This window comes from Heterodontus francisci, chromosome 24 (genome assembly GCF_036365525.1).
Source record: "Heterodontus francisci isolate sHetFra1 chromosome 24, sHetFra1.hap1, whole genome shotgun sequence".
NCBI lineage: Eukaryota > Metazoa > Chordata > Chondrichthyes > Heterodontiformes > Heterodontidae > Heterodontus > Heterodontus francisci.
The window spans coordinates 17,139,758-17,160,581 of NC_090394.1; the positions used below are offsets into that span (position 1 = coordinate 17,139,758).

Here is a 20,824-nt window from a genome sequence, read left to right on the forward strand (position 1 = left end):
TGACATCTACAGCCCTTCCCTCATCAATCAACTTTGTCACTTCCTCAAAGAATTCTATTAAGTTGGTAAGACATGACCTTCCCTGCACAAAACCATGTTGCCTATCACTGATAAGCCCATTTTCTTCCAGATGGGAATAGATCCTATCCCTCAGTATCTTCTCCAGCAGCTTCCCTACCACTGACGTCAGGCTCACCGGTCTATAATTACCTGGATTATCCCTGCTACCCTTCTTAAACAAGGGGACAACATTAGCAATTCTCCAGTCCTCCGGGACCTCACCCGTGTTTAAGGATGTTGCAAAGATATCTGTTAAGGCCCCAACTATTTCCTCTCTCGCTTCCCACAGTAACCTGGGATAGATTCCATCCGGACCTGAGGACTTGTCCACCTTAATGCCTTTTAGAATACACAACACTTTCTCCCTCCTTATGCCGACTTGACCTAGAGTAATCAAACATCTGTCCCTAACCTCAACATCCGTCATGTCCCTCTCCTCGGTGAATACCGATGCAAAGTACTCGTTTAGAATCTCACCCATTTTCTCTGACTCCACGCATAACTTTCCTCCTTTGTCCTTGAGTGGGCCAATCCTTTCTCTAGTTACCCTCTTGCTCCTTATATATGAATAAAAGGCTTTGGGATTTTCCTTAGCCCTGTTTGCTAAAGATATTTCATGACCCCTTTTAGCCCTCTTAATTCCTCGTTTCAGATTGTGCCTACAATCCCGATATTCTTTCAAAGCTTCGTCTTTCTTCAGCCGCCTAGACCTTATGTATGCTTCCTTTTTCCTCTTAGCTAGTCTCACAATTTCACCTGTCATCCATGGTTCCCTAATCTTGCCATTTCTACCCCTCATTTTTACAGGAACATGTCTCTCCTGCACGCTAATCAACCTCTCTTTAAAAGCCTCCCACATATCAAATGTGGATTTACCTTCAAACAGCTGCTCCCAATCTACATTCCCCAGCTCCTGCCGAATTTTGGTATAGTTGGCCTTCCCCCAATTTAGCACTCTTCCTTTAGGACCACTCTCGTCTTTGTCCATGAGTATTCTAAAACTTACGGAATTGTGATCACTATTCCCAAAGTAGTCCCCTATTGAAATGTCAACCACCTGGCCCGGCTCATTTCCCAACACCAGGTCCAGTATGGCCCCTTCCCGAGTTGGACTATTTACATACTGCTCTAGAAAACCCTCCTGGATGCTCCTTACAAATTCTGCTCCATCTAGACCTCTAACACTAAGTGAATCCCAGTCAATGTTGGGAAAATTAAAATCTCCTATCACCACCACCCTGTTGCTCCTACAGCTTTCCATAATCTGTTTACATATTTGTACCTCTATCTCACGCTTGCTGTTGGGAGGCCTGTAGTACAGCCCCAACATTGTTACCGCACCCTTCCTATTTCTGAGTTCTGCCCATATTGCCTCACAGCTCGAGTCCTCCATAGTGCCTTCCTTCAGCACAGCTGTGATATCCTCTTTGACCAGTAATGCAACTCCTCCACCCCTTTTACCTTCCTCTCTATCCCGCCTGAAGCATCGGTATCCTGGGATATTTAGTTGCCAATCATGCCCTTCCCTTAACCAAGTCTCAGTAATAGCAATGAACACCTCAGACCACCAGTCCCTTTGCTTTCATCATCTGCTCCCTGCCTACTCGTTCCCTTAGTCACGCTGACTTCATTATCTAGTTCCTTACAGGCTTTAATTACTACATCCTTACTCTCTACTGACCTCATTTGGTTCCCATCCCCCTGCCACATTAGTTTAAACCCTCCCCAACAGCGTTAGCAAAAGCACCCCCAAGGACATTGGTTCCAGTCCGGCCCAGGTGTAGACCGTCCAATTTGTAATTGTCCCACCTCTCCCAGAACCGGTCCCAATGTCCCAAAAATCTGAACCCCTCCCTCCTGCACCATCTCTCAAGCCACGCATTCATCCTGACTATTCTTTCATTTCTACTCTGACTATCACGTGGCACTGGTAGCAATCCGGAGATTACTACCTCTGAGGTCTTACTTTTTAACTTGGCTCCTAACTCCCTAAATTCTGCTTGTAGGACCTCATCCCGTTTTTTACCTATATCATTGGTGCCTATGTGCACAACGACAACTGGCTGTTCACCCTCCCCCTTCAGAATGTTCTGCAGCCGATCTGAGACATCCCTGACCCGTACACCTGGGAGGCAACATACCATTCGGGAGTCTCGTTTTCGACCACAGAGCCGCCTATCTACTCCCCTTACAATCGAATCCCCTATGACTATAGCCCTTCCACTCTTTTTCCCGCCCTTCTGAAAGGCAGAGCCAGCCACGGTGCCATGAACCTGGCTACTGCTGCCTTCCCCCGGTGAGCCATCTCCCTCAACAGTATCCAAAACGGTATACCTGTTGTGGAGGGAGATGACCGCAGGGGACACCTGCGCTGCCTTCCTGCTCTTTCTCTGCCTTTTGGTCACCCATTCCCTTTCTCCCTCAGCAATCCTAATCTGCGGTGTGACCAATTCGCTAAACGTGCTATCCACGACCTCCTCAGCATCGCGGATGTTCCAAAGTGAGTCTATCCGCAGCTCCAGAGCCGTCATGCGGTCTAACAAGAGCTGCAGCTGGACACACTTCCTGCACGTGAAGGAGTCAGGGACATCAGCCATGTCCCTGAGCTCCCACATTGAGCAAGAGGAGCATGTCACAGGTCTGAGATCTCCTGCCATTTTTAATCTTAAGCTTAAACTTAGTTAAATGAAAAAGGAACGAAAAGTTTTTTACCAATCACACGATAAAAAAAAAAGAGAAATAGAAAAAGCCTTACCTTATCTGCACACCACCGAGTCCTTTTTTTTGGTTAGAGGAGGAGGGCGGGTGGGAGACACTACAGGTGTAGTGTCTCGGGTTCAGAAACGGCCCAAATATATAGGGTTTTACTTACCCAGCAGCCCCCTGGTCTCCGCCGAAAACAAAGGAAATTATGTTTACTTTAAACTGACCTTCCCAGCTGCTCACCCGCTCGCACTCTCTGCTCCCGAAAAAGCTGCATGTGGACACCATATTTTCAATATCTTTGTATATGCCTATCCAGTACACAGCTGATCTGGCTCTGAGCTTACACTTCTCCATTCCCATGTGGCCTTCATGCATCTTTTGGAGAAGTGCTTCCTGCATTGTTTTGGGTGATTATTCTGGATCCGCCTACCAGAACACCATCTTCTAGTGAGATGTCACCTCTGAAAGACCAGTACTGCTGTATTGCTGGCTGTGTTTGCTGTATCTTATGAGACCATCCTTGGATCACTTGCTGAGATAGCATCTGTAACTCCTTGTCTTTGCTGGTCTCATCTCTAATTTGACTAAGTTTCAGTGGTGTTGCATTCACTGGGTGATGAATCTTTATGCCTAGATCTTCTATCCCATGTTTCTCTTGTGGTGACAGCTGAGATAGGGTGTCTGTCAGCACCATTTCTCTTCCTGGCTTATATTTCAGAGTGAAATGGTAAGTCTGAAGGCTCAAGAATAACCTCTGCAGTCTTGCTGGTGCTTTACATAGATTTTTCTTGTAGATCTGCTCCAGTGGATGATGATCACTCTCCACTATGAACTTTCTCCCATAGAGATATGTGTGGAACTTCTCACATCCATACATGACTGCCAAAAGCTCTCTCTCTATGTTGGCATATCTTGTCTCAGCTGAGGTTAGAGCTTTGGATGCGAATGCTATTGGCTTTCCCTCTTATACCAGGGCTGCTCCCAGTCCTTTTGTGGAAGCATCTAATAGTAGAGTGACAGTTTTCTTTCTGTCGTAGTATGACAGTCTTGTCTCCTTGCATACTACCTTTCTGAGTTTGTTGAAACTCCTGTCATGTGACTCTGACCGCTAGTACTCTACATCTTCTTTCATCAGCTCCCGCAGGTTTGCTGTGTGTTCTGACATATGCGGAATAAAGGAGATCATGTATTGTATCAAACCACGGAGACTTCTCAACTCTCTCTTATCTCTTGGGGCTTCTATCCCAGAGATGGCTGAGATTCTTTCAGGACTCGGCTTGAGTCCATCAGGTGTGTACACCATTCCGAAGAACTGGCATTCTATCACTTTCACAATGCATTTGTCTGCGTTTAGCTTAATCCCAGCTTTCCTGGTTCTCTCCGTGGCTTCATGTAGATGGTTGTCATGATCTTTTCCATCTGCACCATATACCTGGATATCATCTGCTATGCCAATTGCTCCTTTGCATCCCCTGTATGTCTCGTCTACTTTCTGGTGGAACACATCCTGGCTCACTTTGAGGCCAAAAGGCAGACGCTGGAATTTGTACCGGGTGTGTTGAATGTTGTCAACAATGAAGATTCTGCATCTAGCTTCACATTCCAGTGGACATATCTGGCATCAAGCTTGCCTCTGCCAGTGCTGGTGTGATTTCTTCCAGTGTGGTAATAGGGTAGTGATCCCTCTTTATTACTTGGTTAAGATCTTTGGGATCTAGGCAAATTCTTAGCCGTCGGTTTGGCTTCTCTCTCACCATAATGGAATTACCCAATCTGTAGGCTCTGTGACTCTGGTGATCACCTTCTTGGAGCTCTCTTTCAAGCTTTCCTTTTATTTCTACCGGTACCTTACATGGGGGATGAATCACTGGTTTCATCGCTGGGTCAATAGTAATGTGATACTCAAAATCTTCAAAACATCCAACCATCTCATCAAAACACTCTGGGTACATTTGTACTAGATCTTCTTTGCTTCTGATTGGAGGATGCTTTTCAACAGGTGTACTGTCTTCAGTCCTTAGTGTCGCCTCCTTCACCTCATGGTTTACTGAGATAATCTGTAACTCTTCACAACTGCTCAACCCCAGGATAGCAGGACCATCTGTTTCAATGACGTAGAACATACAGTTAACGTCCTTTCCTTTGTGTGTCTCTCTGATTTGGGTTGCTGCTAGCTGTCAAATCTCAGTTCCCCCCATATGCTGTTAGCATGACGTTGTTTGGTTTCAGAGCACCTTTCCTTGGATAACCATTTTCCTTCAAATTTTCAGGAAAGATCTTCTGGTATAGTCTGAGCGGGATGATGTTACTCTGTGATCCAGTATCAATCTTCACCTTCAGATTTATCATTGTGGGCTTATTTCTCACCCTCTTCCTGACCTGAATGGTTGTGTGAATTTCTTGTCACTGGGAACTGTCGCATCCAGACATTTCATGTAATTGTATGGTTCCTATATCTATCATGTTCTCAAACCCAGGGTATGGATGTTTTGGTTTCTTTCACTACTCATTTGCCCTGTTACTCTGGCTCTGGTGACTGGTCTACCACCTTCTTGCCTTGTTCTGCACATCTTTCCGCAAGCTCTGCAGATTGACCCATATGTGGGATATTTCCTTCTGTCTGTCAATTCATATGGTTGTCCACAGCTCCTGCACATCTTTCTCTCTGTCTGGTGTATTTGGCCGAATGAATTTGGCCTAACCATCAGCCTCAAGAAAACGAACATCATGGGACAGGACCTCAGAAATGCTCCATCCATCAATATCGGCGACCACGCTCTGGAAGTGGTTCAAGAGTTCACCTACCTAGGCTCAACTATCACCAGTAACCTGTCTCTTGATGCAGAAATCAACAAGTGCATGGGAAAGGCGTCCGCTGCTATGTCCAGACTGGCCAAGAGGGTGTGGGAAAATGGCGCACTGACACGGTACACAAATGTCCAGGTGTATCAAGCCTGTGTCCTCAGTACCTTGCTCTACGGCAGCGAGGCCTGGACAACGTACATCAGCCAAGTGCGACATCTCAATTCATTCCATCTTCGCTGCCTCCGGAGAATCCTTGGCATCAGGTGGCAGGACTGTATCTCCAACGCAGAAGTCCTCGAGGCGGCCAACATCCCCAGCAGTTACACCCTACTGAGCCAGCAGCACTTGAGATGGCTTGGCCATGTGAGCCACACGGAAGATGGCAGGATCCCCAAGGACACATTGTACAGCGAGCTCGCCAGTGGTATCAGACCCACCAGCTGTCCATGTCTCCGCTTTAAAGACGTCTGCAGATGCGACATGAAGTCCTGTGACTTTGACCACAAGTCGTGGGAGCCAGTTGCCAATGATCACCAGAGCTGACGGACAGCCATAAAGGCGGGGCTAAAGAGTGGCGAGTCGAAGAGACTTAGCTGTTGGCAGGAAAAAAGACAGAAGCGCAAGGAGAGGGACAACTGTGTAACAGCCCCGACAACCAATCTTATCTGCAGTGCCTGTGGAAGAGTCTGTCACTCTAGAATTGGCCTGTATAGCCACTCCAGGTGCTGCTCCACAAACCACTGACCACCTCTAGGCGCTTACCCATTGTCTCTCGAGACAAGGAGGCCAAAGAAGAAGGTGTACATTCTTTCATTGTGTTTCATTGCATCAATCCTGCTGCCTTTCTCTTGGCCTAACTAAAGGATAACTGTTTGGGTATTGAGTGTCTTCATCTGTCTGCTCATGGCTTCATGTGCTCTGGCAGTGTCTACAGCCTGCGATGTTGTGAGCTTATCCTTTCTGATTAGAGCTTTCTGTACTTCAGGATGTGCAGAACCCCAAATGAGCTGATCTATTAGCCATTCATCTGTGTCTTTAAATTTACATTTTCTGGCTGCATTTTTCAGTCTTGTTACAAAATTGTCAATCGGCTCACCTAGTTCCTGTCTGAGGCCTTGAAATTCATATCGGTATATCCGATGATTTGATTTTGGCTGGAGATGGGTGCTGAATCTTTCAAAAATTTTGTCTGGGTTTCTGCTGTCCTCTTCACTTAGGTCCCAGCTGTTAAATAAATGTAATCCTTTATCTCCAGCACACAGAAGGATATAGCTGATCCTCTCCTCTTCACCAGTGCCTTTCGCGAAACTACTGAATGTCAATCTGCACTTCTGTTTAAACTTCTCAAATGCCTCTACGACATCATCAGCTTCCCAATTCATGACGGGCTGTAGCAATGCTTTCATTCCTGTCCCGGCTGACATTTCGCTTTTTGTTTTCGCATGAGTCACTCAGTTTTTCTTTCTCTCTCTCCGGCATTAATTTGGATCAATTTTCCCAATCTAGCAAGATTTACTCACAGACACTCGCTGCCACCATGTTACTCCTTCTTGTTGTTTTCTGGTTCCCAGGTGTTGGAAATAATCACACTTTAAACTTGGGAAGGTTTGAGATTTAATTTGTTCAGCCAGCATGCTGCCTGTTGTAGGACTGGCCAGACTGCTTTTTTTGTTACACATCACGGGATTCTCCAGTGCAGCCGGTAATGTAGCCCCACTGGAACACATACACATTAAGTTCCTAGCACTTTACAGATAGTATAACAATATATAGCAGTCAGTATCTGAGCTGATGGCTGCCAGGTGGCAGTTCTTGGGTATCTGCAAGGAGAAATGAGAAATGCACAAGGGTAGAGTTATGTCAAAGGGCGGGGGAAGCAAGAGGTGCATGCTTACACCATTTGAAGTTTGTATATCAGAAGAGATTGTGGGATGAGGGGGAAGTGGGATGTGAGAATGAGGATTAGGTATGAGCATCTTCAATGGTTTCAGCTCTGCCACTGGCCATGGCCTCAGTCATGGCCACTCCATTAATGACAAGCACCATCTCCTCCAATGGGATGAGGACATGCAGCCAAACCTGTCCCTGACCGGTTAGTTGCTGCTGCTTTCCCTTGTGTGCCAGAGAGAGGGAAGTGTGTCAGTGAGTGTGGTGCAATCTGTTTGGGTGATGTGGCTATCATGGTTGAATAGCTGGCAGTGTGTGCAAACTGTGAGATGCGGCTGAGAGACTTGCAGCAGTGCTAAGTGTGTGAGAGAAAGGTGGAGCTATGAATGTGAGGTACCAGTCCTGATTGCTAGAGATTGTGGATAGATGAGTGATGGAATTGAGCAGTGTCTGGTGCCAGTAGTGCAGTTGGTGGAATGTGGAATAAAAACAAAGTGCTGGAAATACTCAGCAAGTCAGGCAGCATCTGTGGCGAGAGAAACAGAGTTAATGTTTCAGTTCTGTGATCTTTCATCAGAACTGCAAAGGTTGGAAATGTAATAGGCTTTGAGCAAGTGAAAAGGGGGAAGGTGTGTGATAGGGCAGAGGGCAGTGGAGATTAAATGACAAAAATGTCACAGAACAAAGGCAAAGGGAATGCTAATAGTTGTATTAAAAGACAAAGCATTAGCATTAGAGTGTTAATGGCAGAATAATGAACAGCTTAGTCCGAAAGCAAAATCCTGAAAAACATGTTTAAGACAGGCCCATGGTTAATAAAATAAAATAATAAAAAAAGACAGTCATACTCTGAAATTGTTGAACTCAATGTTGAGTCCAAAAGGCTGTAAAGTGCCTAAGAGGAAGATGAGGTGCTGTTCCTTGAGGTTGCTCTGAGCTTCACTGGAACACTGCAGCAGACTGAGGATGGAAATGTTGACATGGGAGCAGGCTGGGAAATTAAAATGGCAGGCAACTGGGGTCATGCTTGCGGACCGAGCGGAGGTGTTCCGCAAAGTGGTCACCCAATCTGCGTTTGGTCTCCCCAGTGTAGAGGCAACTGCATTGTGAGCAGCGAATACAGTGTACTGAATTGAAAGAAGTACAAATAAATCACTGATCACCTGGAAGGAATGTTTGGTGCCTTGGATAGTGAGGAGAGAAGAGGTAAAAGCACAAGTATTACACCTCCTGTGATTGCATGGGAATGTGCAGTGGGAAGGGGACGAGGTGTCAGGGGTGATGGAGGAGCGGACCAGGGTTTGTGGGGGGAACAATCCCTTTGGAATGCTGGGAGGGGAGGGGAAAATGTGTTTGATGGTGGCATCACGCTGGAGGTGGCGGAAATGGCGGAGGATGATCCTTTGGATATGAAGGTTGGTGGGGTGGAAAGTGAGGACAAGGGGAACCCTGTCGCAGTTCTGGGAGGGAGGGGAAGGGATAAGGGCAGAGGTGTGGGAAATAGGTCAGACACAGTTGAGGGCCGTGTCAACCACAGTAGGAAGAATCCTTGGTTGAGGAAAAAGGAAGACATATCAGAAGCGCTGTTGTGGAAGGTAGCATCATCAGAACAGACGCGTCGGAGACGGAGAAACTGGGAGAATGGAATGGAATTCTTACAGGGGGCAGGGTTTGAGGAAGTGTAGTCGAGGTAGCTGTGGGAGTCGGTGGGCTTATAATGAATATTAATGGACAGCCTATCTTTAGAGATAGAGTCATAGAGTCATAGAGAGATACAGCACTGAAACAGGCCCTTCGGCCCACCGAGTCTGTGCTGACCATCAACCACCCATTTATACTAATCCTACAGTAATCCCATATTCCCTACCACATCCCCACCTTCCCTCAATTCTCCTACCACCTACCTACACTAGGGGCAATTTACAATAGCCAATTTACCTATCAACCTGCCAGTCTTTGGCTGTGGGAGGAAACCGGAGAACCCAGCAGAAACCCATGCGGTCACAGGGAGAACTTGCAAACTCCGCACAGGCAGTACCCAGAACCGAAACCGGGTCGCTGGAGCTGTGAGGCTGCAGTGCTAACCAGACATAGAAGTCAAGGAAGGGAAGGGAAATGTCAGAGATGGACCATGTGAAGGTGAGAGAAGAATGGAAGTTAGAAGCAAAGTTGATGATGTTTTCCAGTTTGAGGCGAGAGCAGGAAATGGCACTGATACAGTCATCAATGTCCCAAAAAAAGAGTTGAGGAAGGGGACCTGAGTAGGACTGGAACAAGGAATGTTCAAGCATGCACCACAAAAAGATAGGCATAACTGGGACCCATGCGGGTACCCATAGCAATGCCTTTTATTTGAAGGAAGTGAGTGGATTTGAAGGAAAAGTTGTTCGTTGTGAGAACAAGTTCAGCCAGGCGGAGGAGGGTGGTGGTGGATGGGGACTGGTTGGGCCTCTGTTCAAGGAAGAAGCGGAGAGCCCGCAGACCGCCCTAGTGTGGGATGAAGGTGTGGAGAGATTGGACGTCCATAATGAAGAGGAGGTGGTTCGGGCCAGGAAACTGGAAATTGTCAAAATGACTTAGGGTGTGAGAAGAGTCACGGATGTAGGTGGGAAGAGACTGGACCAGAGGAGAAAAAATAGAGTCAAGATAGGAAGAAATAATTTCCTTGGGGCAGGAACAGCCTAAAATTATAGGTCTACTGGGACGTTCCTGCTGGTGGATTTTAGGAAGGAGGTAGAAGCGGGCTGTCCAAGGCTGCGGGACTATGAGGTGGGATGCTGTAGAGGGGAAGATCTCCAGAGGAGACGATGTCAGTGACAGTCCTGGAGATAGTGGCTTGATGTTCAGTGGTGCGGTCATGGTCCAGGAGGAGGTAGGAAAAAATGTCAGAGTTGGCGCTCAGCCTCTGCATGGTAGAGGTCGATACACCAGACAACAACAGCACCACCCTTGTCAGCGGGTTGGATCACAATGTCGGGGTTAGAACTGAGAGAACGGAATACAGCAAGTTCAGAGGGTGACAGGTTAGAGTGAGTGAGGTGAGGTAGAGAAATTAAGGTGGCCGGTGTCACACCAACAGTTCTTAATGAAAAGATCGAGAATGGGTAAGAGGCCAGAGGGAGGGGTCCAGGTGGAGGGAGAATATTGGAGGTCGATGAATGGGTCTGCTGGTTGTAGGGAGGACTCCTGGCCAAAGAAATGAGCCCAGAGGCAAAGGCAACAGAAGAAGAGCTCAATGTCATGCCGAGTGTGAAATTCATTGAAGTGGGGGTGTAAGGGGATAAAACTGAGTCCTTTGCTAAATACAGATCATTCAGCATCAGAAAGGGGAATGTCAGGGAGTATTGTGAATACACGGCAAGGGGTGAGATTAGGAGAAGGGATGGGGTCAGAGAGAGGTGAAGGGAAATAAAGATCTGGAGGGGTATTGCTACCCATGAGATGCTGGAGCTTGTGTTCCTTAACATCTGAAAGGAAGAGAAAAAGTATTTTGTGAATGAGTCGGATAAGATGAAGAATGTAATGAAACTGTGGAGCAGGACAGCTTTGAGATAGGGTGTGTCAGAGCGACTAGAGAGAGAGGTCGAGTGTGAACATGTGCTGGTGCATGGCACTGAGTGTGGATCTCAGGATGCGTCGAGAACAGCAGTCCGAGGAACCTTGTATGTCTCGGAGATACCTGTAATCCTGGGTGGATTTGAAACATGAAGGATGGAACTTCAGTTGGAATCCACAAGGAATAAGTCGGAGCCAGAGACAGCCACTGAGGAAGGAGATGTGGCTGTGAAAACGAGCTTTAGTAGACACCTTATCAAACACCAGGAGGGAAATAGAAAGCAATGAAGTTGAACAAGGTAAAAGAGACAAATGGAAATCCTGTCAGAGAGAAGAGCAAAACTTCCTCAAGGTAGGCATTCCTGGAAGAGCAGTGGCAGTGAATTAAACACTAAAATAAAAGCAAAAAAGCAATGGTGGAATGTGGCGTTTGCAGATACATTCACTGACCTTGACCGCTCGTATGAGTTCTTGGAACCCCAATGGGATTTTAATCAGTTCCTGAGTGGATGCCCAGTAAGGTCTGCTCAAGGTAAGTTTTAAAGTAACTTCCTTAGTGGGACCAGTAGGAGCACTCCTGTGCATCCACACCCCATAGGGATAATCTGGGCCTCTGCTGCTTCATGCTTTCCTTCCCATTAAGGCTGCTTTTTGGAGCTGTCCAGGTTGACCGAGGAGCTGACTGATGGAATTCAAATGAAGTCTGATGGTCAAACTCTGCCAGGTTTCCATTTCACACTTCTCTTCGCTTCCAGTCCAGCATGGCCTTTTTGTTTCTACCTATGGTCTAATACTAATCACCACCATCTCTTAGTTGCTTCTCTGCAAAAGTGAATAGAATGCCTTCTACAAAAGAATAGAGATACATTGTTACCCAGCAGGGGTTTTTTTTGACTTGGGGAAGATGTTTACAGAAAAGTGACAGGTCAAGATTATTAGGGGTCAGGAGGCTTGACTCCTGAGATGCTTTTGGTTTCGTTTTGACAGGCAGTTGGGGTATGGACAGTGTTTTGAAAAGGAGTTAAAGAATCAACCTGCCAAGGTCAAACCCCAACTCAGCCTTTTCCAGCTCTTTGAAAAGCCTGTGAGTTTTCCATCTGTTTGAGAAGCTGTTAGAAGCGAGTGTAAGAAATAGAGAAATTGATGATGCATTCCACCTGAAAAGCCTGCCTGAAACCCCGGTTGCCGCATTTCTCTTGAGATGCTGGAAAAACCTGCTGGATATATCCTCGATGCCGCCTGAATGAATTGCTCCAGAGAAAGTTCCCAGTGGCAGCTGTCTACATGTAATTGGGATGCCAGACAAAAAGGGGACAACTGACATCTTTCCATATCTTCTCTTTTTTTCTCTTCAAGAATTAGCAAGTATTTGGCCAAAGTATCTTTTTGTTTTCTTTCCAACAAACCTCTGCAGAGAGAGAATTTCTGTATTTTTTCAGAGTGTGGGTGAGGGGCTAATTTAAAAAGGAAACTTTCATATTTCAATCTGTGCATTAATGCTTTGCTTCGTTACTGGTTAAGTCTTGTTTTATAATAAACTGATAATGTTGTTGTTTATTAAAGAAACCTGATTGGTGTATTTTATTCTGGGATAAAAATAGAGTCTATGATTGACCATATTGGAAACTGGGTAAACATGTAAAATATATTGTCATGAAGACTCCCACCTGCCAAGAATGAGGCATATTAATTTCGTCATATGAAGGTTAATTTTAAACTATTGCTGGAGTGAAGAAATTACTTGTTTAAAAAGCGATCACTAGACACTTGGCTGGAGGACATTTGCATACTAAGGGACAGTGCTTGGAGAGACAAAAGAATTGCTCACTGATACAATTAACAGAGATTGGGCTGGGCAATGGTGATCCACATCTTGTCGGTGTAAGAGACAGCGCTACACTACCACCGCTCCCCCCCTCCCCCGCCCCACCGGTTCAGATTGCAACTGAACCTGCCTGGCTGGCTTTCTCTTGCTTTCTAACAAACCTCCAGACCCACTGAAGACACTTAAACATCAAGAGAGAAAAGACTCCTACATCAAAACAAGTTAAAGCATGCACTGGGCCCCAACGAACATCAAGACTTACCAGCAACCAAAGACTCCACATTGAACTTAAAGGACTGTAATTACATCGCAGCTATTGCCTCAAACTTTTCCCCTTTATTCTTTCTACTTTTTCTTTATCTGCGTGTGTGTTTATCGCGTACACATGGTCGCGTCGCATATTCGTAGTCGTTAACCGGATTAGAGTTTAAGATTAATAAACTTCCACTTTTCTTGTTTGTCTAATTGATTTCTTTGCTTTACAATTGGAGAGCAGTGAACAAGAATTCACTGAGGGGGAACTAAAACATGGTGTTTTTAAAATTAAACCCTATTACGGTTAAACCAGGCAAAGGCTGAGAGGGAACCCCTAGACCCCTTCTCACCTGGTCGTAACAGAAATTTGGGGGCTAGCATCCTGGATTTGACCCACAGACGAATGAGAAATTGGAAGTGGGAAGCCAAATTCATCCCAATCAAAAAGAGAAAAGATTTCATTACAGGTTTTCTTGTGGTTGTGTGTGCTAGAATACTAACATGCCTATAGCTGAAACTAGTGGCTCCCCAAGCCAGGATGAAGTAACTTGGGATAAGTTAAAAGCACTGTCTATGGAGGAGTTGAGGAAAATGGCTGAGCAGTGTGGGATCGCTGTCCGTGGCAAAGACTAGGAAGTCTGAACTCCTAAGACTAGTGACCCCAACAAGTTATTGCTAGCAAAGCTACAATTGGAACAGAGGAAATTTGAATGAGAAGACAGGAGATGAGAAAGAGAGAGACAGGAGAAAGAAAGAGAGAGACAGGAGAAAGAAAGAGAGAGACAGGAGAAAGGGAAAGAGAAACAGGAAAGAGAAAGAAAGAGCCTTCCTGAAGGAACATGAAGAAGAGAGAGAGGAAAGAGAGAAAGCAAGAGAGGAGAGAGAGAAAAAAAAGAGCCTTCCAGAAGGAATGCGAAGAGAGAGAGCTGAGGCCACTTGAGTTATCTAAGGGGCGACAGAGTAACCCCAGTGAAAGCGTGGCCAATATAGAGGAGCGTAATTCAGGGCTGGGTACAGAATTGTTAAAACATTCCCAGCTGATCCCAAAATTCAATGAGGTAGATATGGAAGCATTTTTTGCTTCTTTTGAAAAGCTAGCAAGGCAGTTAAAGTGGCCAGCTGAGGCTTGGACTCTCCTGCTACAAAGCAAGCTAACCAGAAAAGCCCATGAGGTTTATTCCATGTTGCCAGATGAGAGTTCATCAAATTATGAACTGACAAAAAACTGCTATCCTTGGGGCGCATGAGTTAGTACTGAAAGCCTATCGCCAAAAGTTTTGAACACTCAAGAAGCAAACTAATCAAACATACGTGGAGTTTGAGAGAAATAAGCAGTTGGCTTTTGACCAGTGGCTGAGGGTTCTTAAAGTGCAGCCCAGCTATGAAAATCTCAGAGAGGTAATTTTTTATTTTAGAGATACAGCACTGAAACAGGCCCTTCGGCCCACCGAGTCTGTGCCGACCATCAACCACCCATTTATACTAATCCTACATTAATCCCATATTCCGACCACATCCCCACCTTCCCACAATTCCCCTACCTATACTAGGGGCAATTTATAATGGCCAATTTACCTATCAACCTGCAAGTCTTTGGCTGTGGGAGGAAACCGGAGCACCCAGCGAAAACCCACACGGTCACAGGGAGAACTTACAAACTCCGCACAGGCAGTACCCAGAATCGAACCTGGGTCACTGGAGCTGTGAGGCTGCTGTGCTAATCACTGCGCCACTGTGTCGCCCGATTTTGGGTGAGGAATTTAAAAACTCTCTTCCACTCTCCATAAAGACACATGAAGAGGAAAAGAAGTTTCATGGAGCCCGGCAAGCCACAGTGCTGGCTGATGAGTTTGCTCTCATTTATGTGTCGGTTTCCCAGGGGAAAACCTTTCCTAATCACCCCCACAAATCTGGAAAGGACAAAGGGTGGGAAGGTGATAGAAGCCCAAGCAATCCTGGGAGGGAAAGAAAAGCAGGAGACTCAGGGGGCCCTCCTCCAGCCAAATAGGAAGGTGCTATAAGTAGGATGAGACCCAGAGACCTGTGTGCTTCCATTGTAATAAAGCAGGGCATCTAAGAGCTGATTGCTGGAAACTAAAAGGAAAAACTGTAGGATTAATTAGGGCACACCCACTCAGTGATGGAGAAGGGACCCTGACGGAAAACACAGCAGAACAAGAGTGAGACCCAGGAAGCTTATGGCTGCAAGTACAGGAAAATGTAATAGGATTCCTGAAGGTTATCAGGGTTTTGTGTCTGAAGGGAGAGTAACCCCATACCCTTCGAGTGGGGCAAAAGAAAGCCCATAGTAATTCTCAGGGACACAGGGGCCACTAGATCCCTTTTACTGGGAAAAGGCCTGACCTTTCCCCCAGAGAGTACAGTAACCACCAGAATGGTGGTGAATGGTCTTGGAGGGCAGCGTTTGCCTGTACCTTTACACCAGATGCACCTGGAGTGCGACCTAGTTTCAGGACCAGTAACCGTAGTGATTGTCCCTAGTTTGCCTGTGGATGGGGTTGACCTGCTGCTAGGTAATGATCTAGCGGGGACGAAGGTGGTAGCTTCCCCAGTAGAGAAAGAGAGACCGCAGGAGGTCAGAGAGACAGGGCAGTGGAGGGAGACGGTCCCCTGCAGTTTCCCTGACTGTGTAGTGAATCAGGCCATGAAGAAAACAAGCTCTCCCAGAAGAGACTGAATTGGCACTGCAGACAGATGACCATGATGTCTGTCTGTCTGAGACTTTCTTTGAAAAGTTAGAAGACCCAGGGAATTAATTAAATGGATCTCCCCTAGCTGAGGCTCAGCGAGCCGACCCAGTATTGAGAGAGTTAGCACAGGCTGCTCAGCCTGAAATTGAAGCAGAGGGAGTCCCTGATTGCTACTATTTAAAGAATGAAGTACTGATGAGGACCTCACAGACCTTAGAGCAAGGAGTGGACAGTGGTTCACCTGTTAGTGGCGCCGCAGAGGTACCGGAGAGAAATATTAAGAATGTCCCATGAGATTACAGTGGCTGTATATGTCGGTATATGAAAAACCAAAGTTTGCAGTTTGAATGGCCAAAACTCCACAAAGATGTGGTGGAGTATTGTAGGAGTTGCCACATGTGCCAGATTCAGGGGAAACCCCAACCTACAGTGAAAACCTGTGCCCCTAAGTCCTGTATTGGTATTTGGAGAACACTCCAGCAGAGGGCTGGTAAACTATAAGGGACCTCTGCCGAGAATAAAAGGGGACAGGCAGGCACAAGGCTGGCAAAAGGTTAGAAAAGAAAGGGGAAAAAGGGACCAAGAGGACAAATTAAAGGAAGTCCGGGAGGAATCCCAAATGGAAACCCCTACTGTCTGGTCAGCCAACCCAAAACTATTTGAAAAGTTACACCCCACATCCTCCTATATGAATGCAGACATTAGAAGCACCCCACCAGAGTTGCTAACAGCATTTACAGGAATCTGCAGAGACAAAGAAATTCTTCAAGAGGGCAGAGAAACCATGAGGGTGATAGCTCACCTAATCGAAGTGTAGCAGGGGAGTGCAGCAGAATCTGGCCGAATACCTGCAAGCAGGAGTGTCCCATAGGACAAAGGGAAGATTAGCAAAGAATATTCTCCCACTGTCAGGAGAAAAGGGCACCAACCATCCCCTAAGGTGAAAAGCCCTTGCATGGCTCATCAAAGTACTGAAAGAAAGTTCAGAGTGGAACTGCTGCCAGTCTTGCTGAGTATTTCCAACATTTCTTGTTTTTATTTCAGAGTTCCAGCATCTGCAGTATTTTACTTTTATTTTATTATATCCGAGTAGAACCACCCACTGCCGACGCCCATGAGCAGAACTCCCACTTAGGGCTAATTAAATCTAACCCTCCCCCTGCAGACCGCAGTAAGAACAAGGCAACGTAGGCAGACATGGAAATGTGCAAACTGAAGAACTTCCCCAAAAACCCACATGTTTATTGGGATGCCAAAAAGGGCAGTTTAAAGCAGCACTGCTACCAAGAAAAGACAGGCTGTAACAATTGTTAGGATTTCTGAATGAATGAGAGAGATGCATGTGTGTTTTCCTATACTTATCTTTTCGCTAGTCCCTTTCAATGAAATGCTCTTTTTAAAAAAAAATTGTATTTCATTCCTCTGGGTGTGGAAGTGTCATGAAGACTCCCACCTGCCAAAAATGAGGCATATTAATTTCGTCATATGATCATTAATTGTAAACTGTTGCTGGAGTGAAGAAATTACTTGTTTAAAAAGAGATCACTAGACACTTGGCTGGAGGACATTCACATCCCAAGAGACAGTGCTTGGAGAGACAAAAGAATTGCTCACTGATACAATTAACAAAGATTGGGCTGGGCAATGGTGATCCACATCTTGTCGGTGTAAGAGACAGCACTACACTACCACCGCCACCCCCCTCCCCCGCTCCCCCCCCCTCCCCCCGCCCCAGTGAGAACTTTGAAATCCGCAAACGCAGGAATTTGTTTAAACAGTTAGTCACATGACTAACCATCTGGCCAACTTGGAGTTTTGAACTGTGCTCACAGGACAGTTTGGTCAGATTGCAACTGAACCTGGAACAAGAGAGCCTCTCTCCTGGCTGGCTCTCTCACGCTTTTTCACAAACCTCCGGACCCGCTGAAGTTGCTTAAACCTCAAGAGAGAAAAGACTTCTACATAGAAACAAGTTAAAGCGTGCACTGGGTGGGCCCCAATGAACTGCAAGACTTACCAGCAACCAAAAACTCCACATTAAACTCAAAGGACTGTAAATGCACCCAGCTATTGCTTCAAACTTTTCCCCTTTGTTCTTTCTACTTTACCTGTCTCTGTCTGCGTGTGTGTTTATCGCATATGCATGCTAATGTGGTCGCGTCTCATATTCGTAGTCGTTAACCGGATTAGAGTTTAAGATTAATAAACTTCCACTTTTCTTGTTTGTCTAATTGATTTCTTTGCTTTACAATTGGAAAGCAGTGAACAAGGATTCACTGAGGGGGAATCACAACAAGGTGTTTTTAAAATTAAACCCTGTTACTGTTAAACCAGGCAAAGGCTGAGAGGGAACCCCTAGACCCCTTCCTCACCTGGTTGTGACGATACGCTGTGACCTGTGGAGAAGTGGAACTAGAAAAGACAGTGCACTCCTCCCACCTCGGGCATAACAATACTGAGAAGTGAACAACCCAACTGCTAAGATAACTAAACATATATATCAATAATAAACTAATGAATCATATTTTCTTTCTACCTGTTTTTAATGTGCACCAATATACTGAATGTACCCTTAATGCATTTTCTAAAATTAATGCATTTTTACATTGAACATTTGTCTTTTACTTAGTTTATGTTTATTCCAACAAGGCTAAATGTAGGTTTTTAAGCTAAATATGTTCCTTAAACAGCAGTATCCTCTGAATTGATTTTAAATTGAGCACGTAAAGGGACCATGGCCAGAATTTTAAGCCCAAGGCCTCCCCACCGCACCCCCCCCCCCCACCCTCATCATGCTTGGAGCAGGCTGGGAGCTGTGGGGGAGGGGGGGTATAAAATCAGTTGGGATGGTGGGAGGGTGCTGTATCCATCACCTATCCGCCTCTGCTGGTATTTTACCATTCCAAGTGAGACCCTTAAGTAGCTAATTAATGGCGATTTAAGGGCCTTTTCCCGCTGCCGCTGGCACTTTACCTGCAGCAGGGGCGGGGTTGGAGGGACCACACTACATGGTGAGGCCGCCAACTATATCCTGGCAGCCTGACTGCAGGCTTGGGGGAGGGGTGGGATTGTCTCTCCTGCTCATGCACCCTGTTCCTCTCAGAGGAGCCTCCAGCAGAAAGGGCTGCCCTGGCTTGATCCCTACCCAGTCGCTACCACACTCCCCTTGCCAGAGTTGCCTCATTGGTCCCGGCGAGCCCACCCCACCTACCTGAACTCCAGGCCTCCATCACTGGCTGAGTCTGGGTCTGGGTGCAGTCCCAGCAGTGGCCATCACTCCTGGTGGCGCTGCTGCGACTGAAGAGATGCCAGCTCTCTGATTGGTCAGCAGCTCTTGGAGATGGGACATCCTACCTCGTGGAGGCGGAAGCCATGACCTCAGGCAACTAATTCTCTGAGCCATGCAAAGTTACGACATGGCTTCCCGGGCTGGTGGAGACAGGCTTGACCGTAACTTTCCAGCTGGTGGAGCCACTGCCTCTACGTTAAATCCTGGCCCAAACTTGCCTACTTGGTTTATCAGTTATTATTTTATAACATGGCATGAGAGGATTTTAAACTATTTGTAACCTGTAAATAAAGTGACACACTGCATGTAATACAATGTATGAAAGACAGAAACAACAGAGGAAGTCCCCCCCAGTGCTAGAATGTTGTAATGCTCATGTGTCTATCCATTTGCTTTGGTTACAGCTCAAGACTTTACATTACAAATGCAGGTCGTAAGGAGGAAATAATTGGATCTCATGATCGAAAGGAAGCAAGAACCTGCAGTGAAGAAGAATGTAAGTTGTTTCCGTACACTCTTTTGAGTAATGGTGACTCAATATTATGACTATTGTTCAAAAAGAACTTGTTCCTCTGGAAGTTAAATTGCTGAATACTGGTGAAAGACAAAATGGGGTGCTGAGGCCTACAGTTACTTCCCCAACTCCACCTGGATTTTCCTCCCCTGCCCCTGCTAGGATTCCCATTGGCTGCCTTTTCCCCACCTTCAACATGTAAATGTCAGCAAGGAGGTGGAGCCTAGTGTCATGGACCATTTCCCTCCTGGCCAAAGCCTAGAAAAACTGTGTCCTGTTCTATCTCCATGGCTCTCTGCCCTTTTAACTGCTGCAGTGTTATCCATGTAACATTGCTCCATTACACTTATTGCACAGGCTGGGATTTCCCTCTTTGGATTGGATTAGTGATGCATCAGGACTGACACCTGCCCACCCATTCAAACACCAACCCCTATCTTCCTGAATAGGAGTTACTTAAGATAGGCACCTGGTGGGAGGCATTGACTGGGCTCTCTGCCTCCATTAGGGGACTTCAGGGCCATTATAGAGGCTACCCTGGGCCTATCACCATCTTTCATCAGTGAGTTCCAGAGATTGTTCGTAAAAAGAGCAAGCAGAAGGAAAATATATGTGGATTCTAAGCCTGGCTTGGCCTGGCATTTACATGTGGCAGTTGACAGTCCCAGCAAGGGTGGGGTGAGGGGAGAAAAATGAATGAGGTATGGTGATGACAGTAGGCCTCATCGCCCTATCCCCTTTGCCATCCCAACAGCAAAGAATTGAAACTGGTGTATATTCCCAAAATCAACATCAATGGCGTGTTTACTTCCAAATAGCCAGTTGTTGTTTGGAGAGGGCGTTAGTTGCAGCCTCTTTAATGAGCACTAACAGGCAATTTGAGTGGCAATCAGCTGTTAAATGAGCCTCCGGGGCAGCCAATCCTATCGCTGGCTTGAACTCCTTTCCCAAGTTGATGTCTTGTGCTAAATGCAGGCTAAACCAGTTGTGATGTTCTTGGGATGGGAGCAAGGTTTCGCTGAGTTTAGTAAGCAATATGAGGCAAAGACTGAGACAGAAGCAGCATGCTGTAGTACATCATGGAGTCTTCTTTATTCTGTTACTTTCAATTTCTCTTTCAGCTCTCTCCACTGGCTCATGTGTGCATGGTCGCCTCATTAAGAACAATATGTACAATGCAATTTTCAAAGCACTACACCGGTGTTTCAGCTTAATGC

General features: G+C 46.2%; 1 protein-coding gene across 3 annotated transcripts in view; it reads left to right on the forward strand.

Annotated features, from left to right (window-relative positions):
• LOC137383224 (uncharacterized) overlaps positions 1-20,824 on the forward strand; it is a 472,338-nt gene that overhangs the window by 149,034 nt on the left and 302,480 nt on the right. For all 3 annotated transcript variants that reach the window (XM_068055726.1, XM_068055727.1, XM_068055728.1), the window contains exon 20: positions 19,498-19,589. In XM_068055726.1, the coding sequence (XP_067911827.1) occupies positions 19,498-19,589 (92 nt within the window). The remainder of the gene's footprint in view (positions 1-19,497; positions 19,590-20,824) is intronic.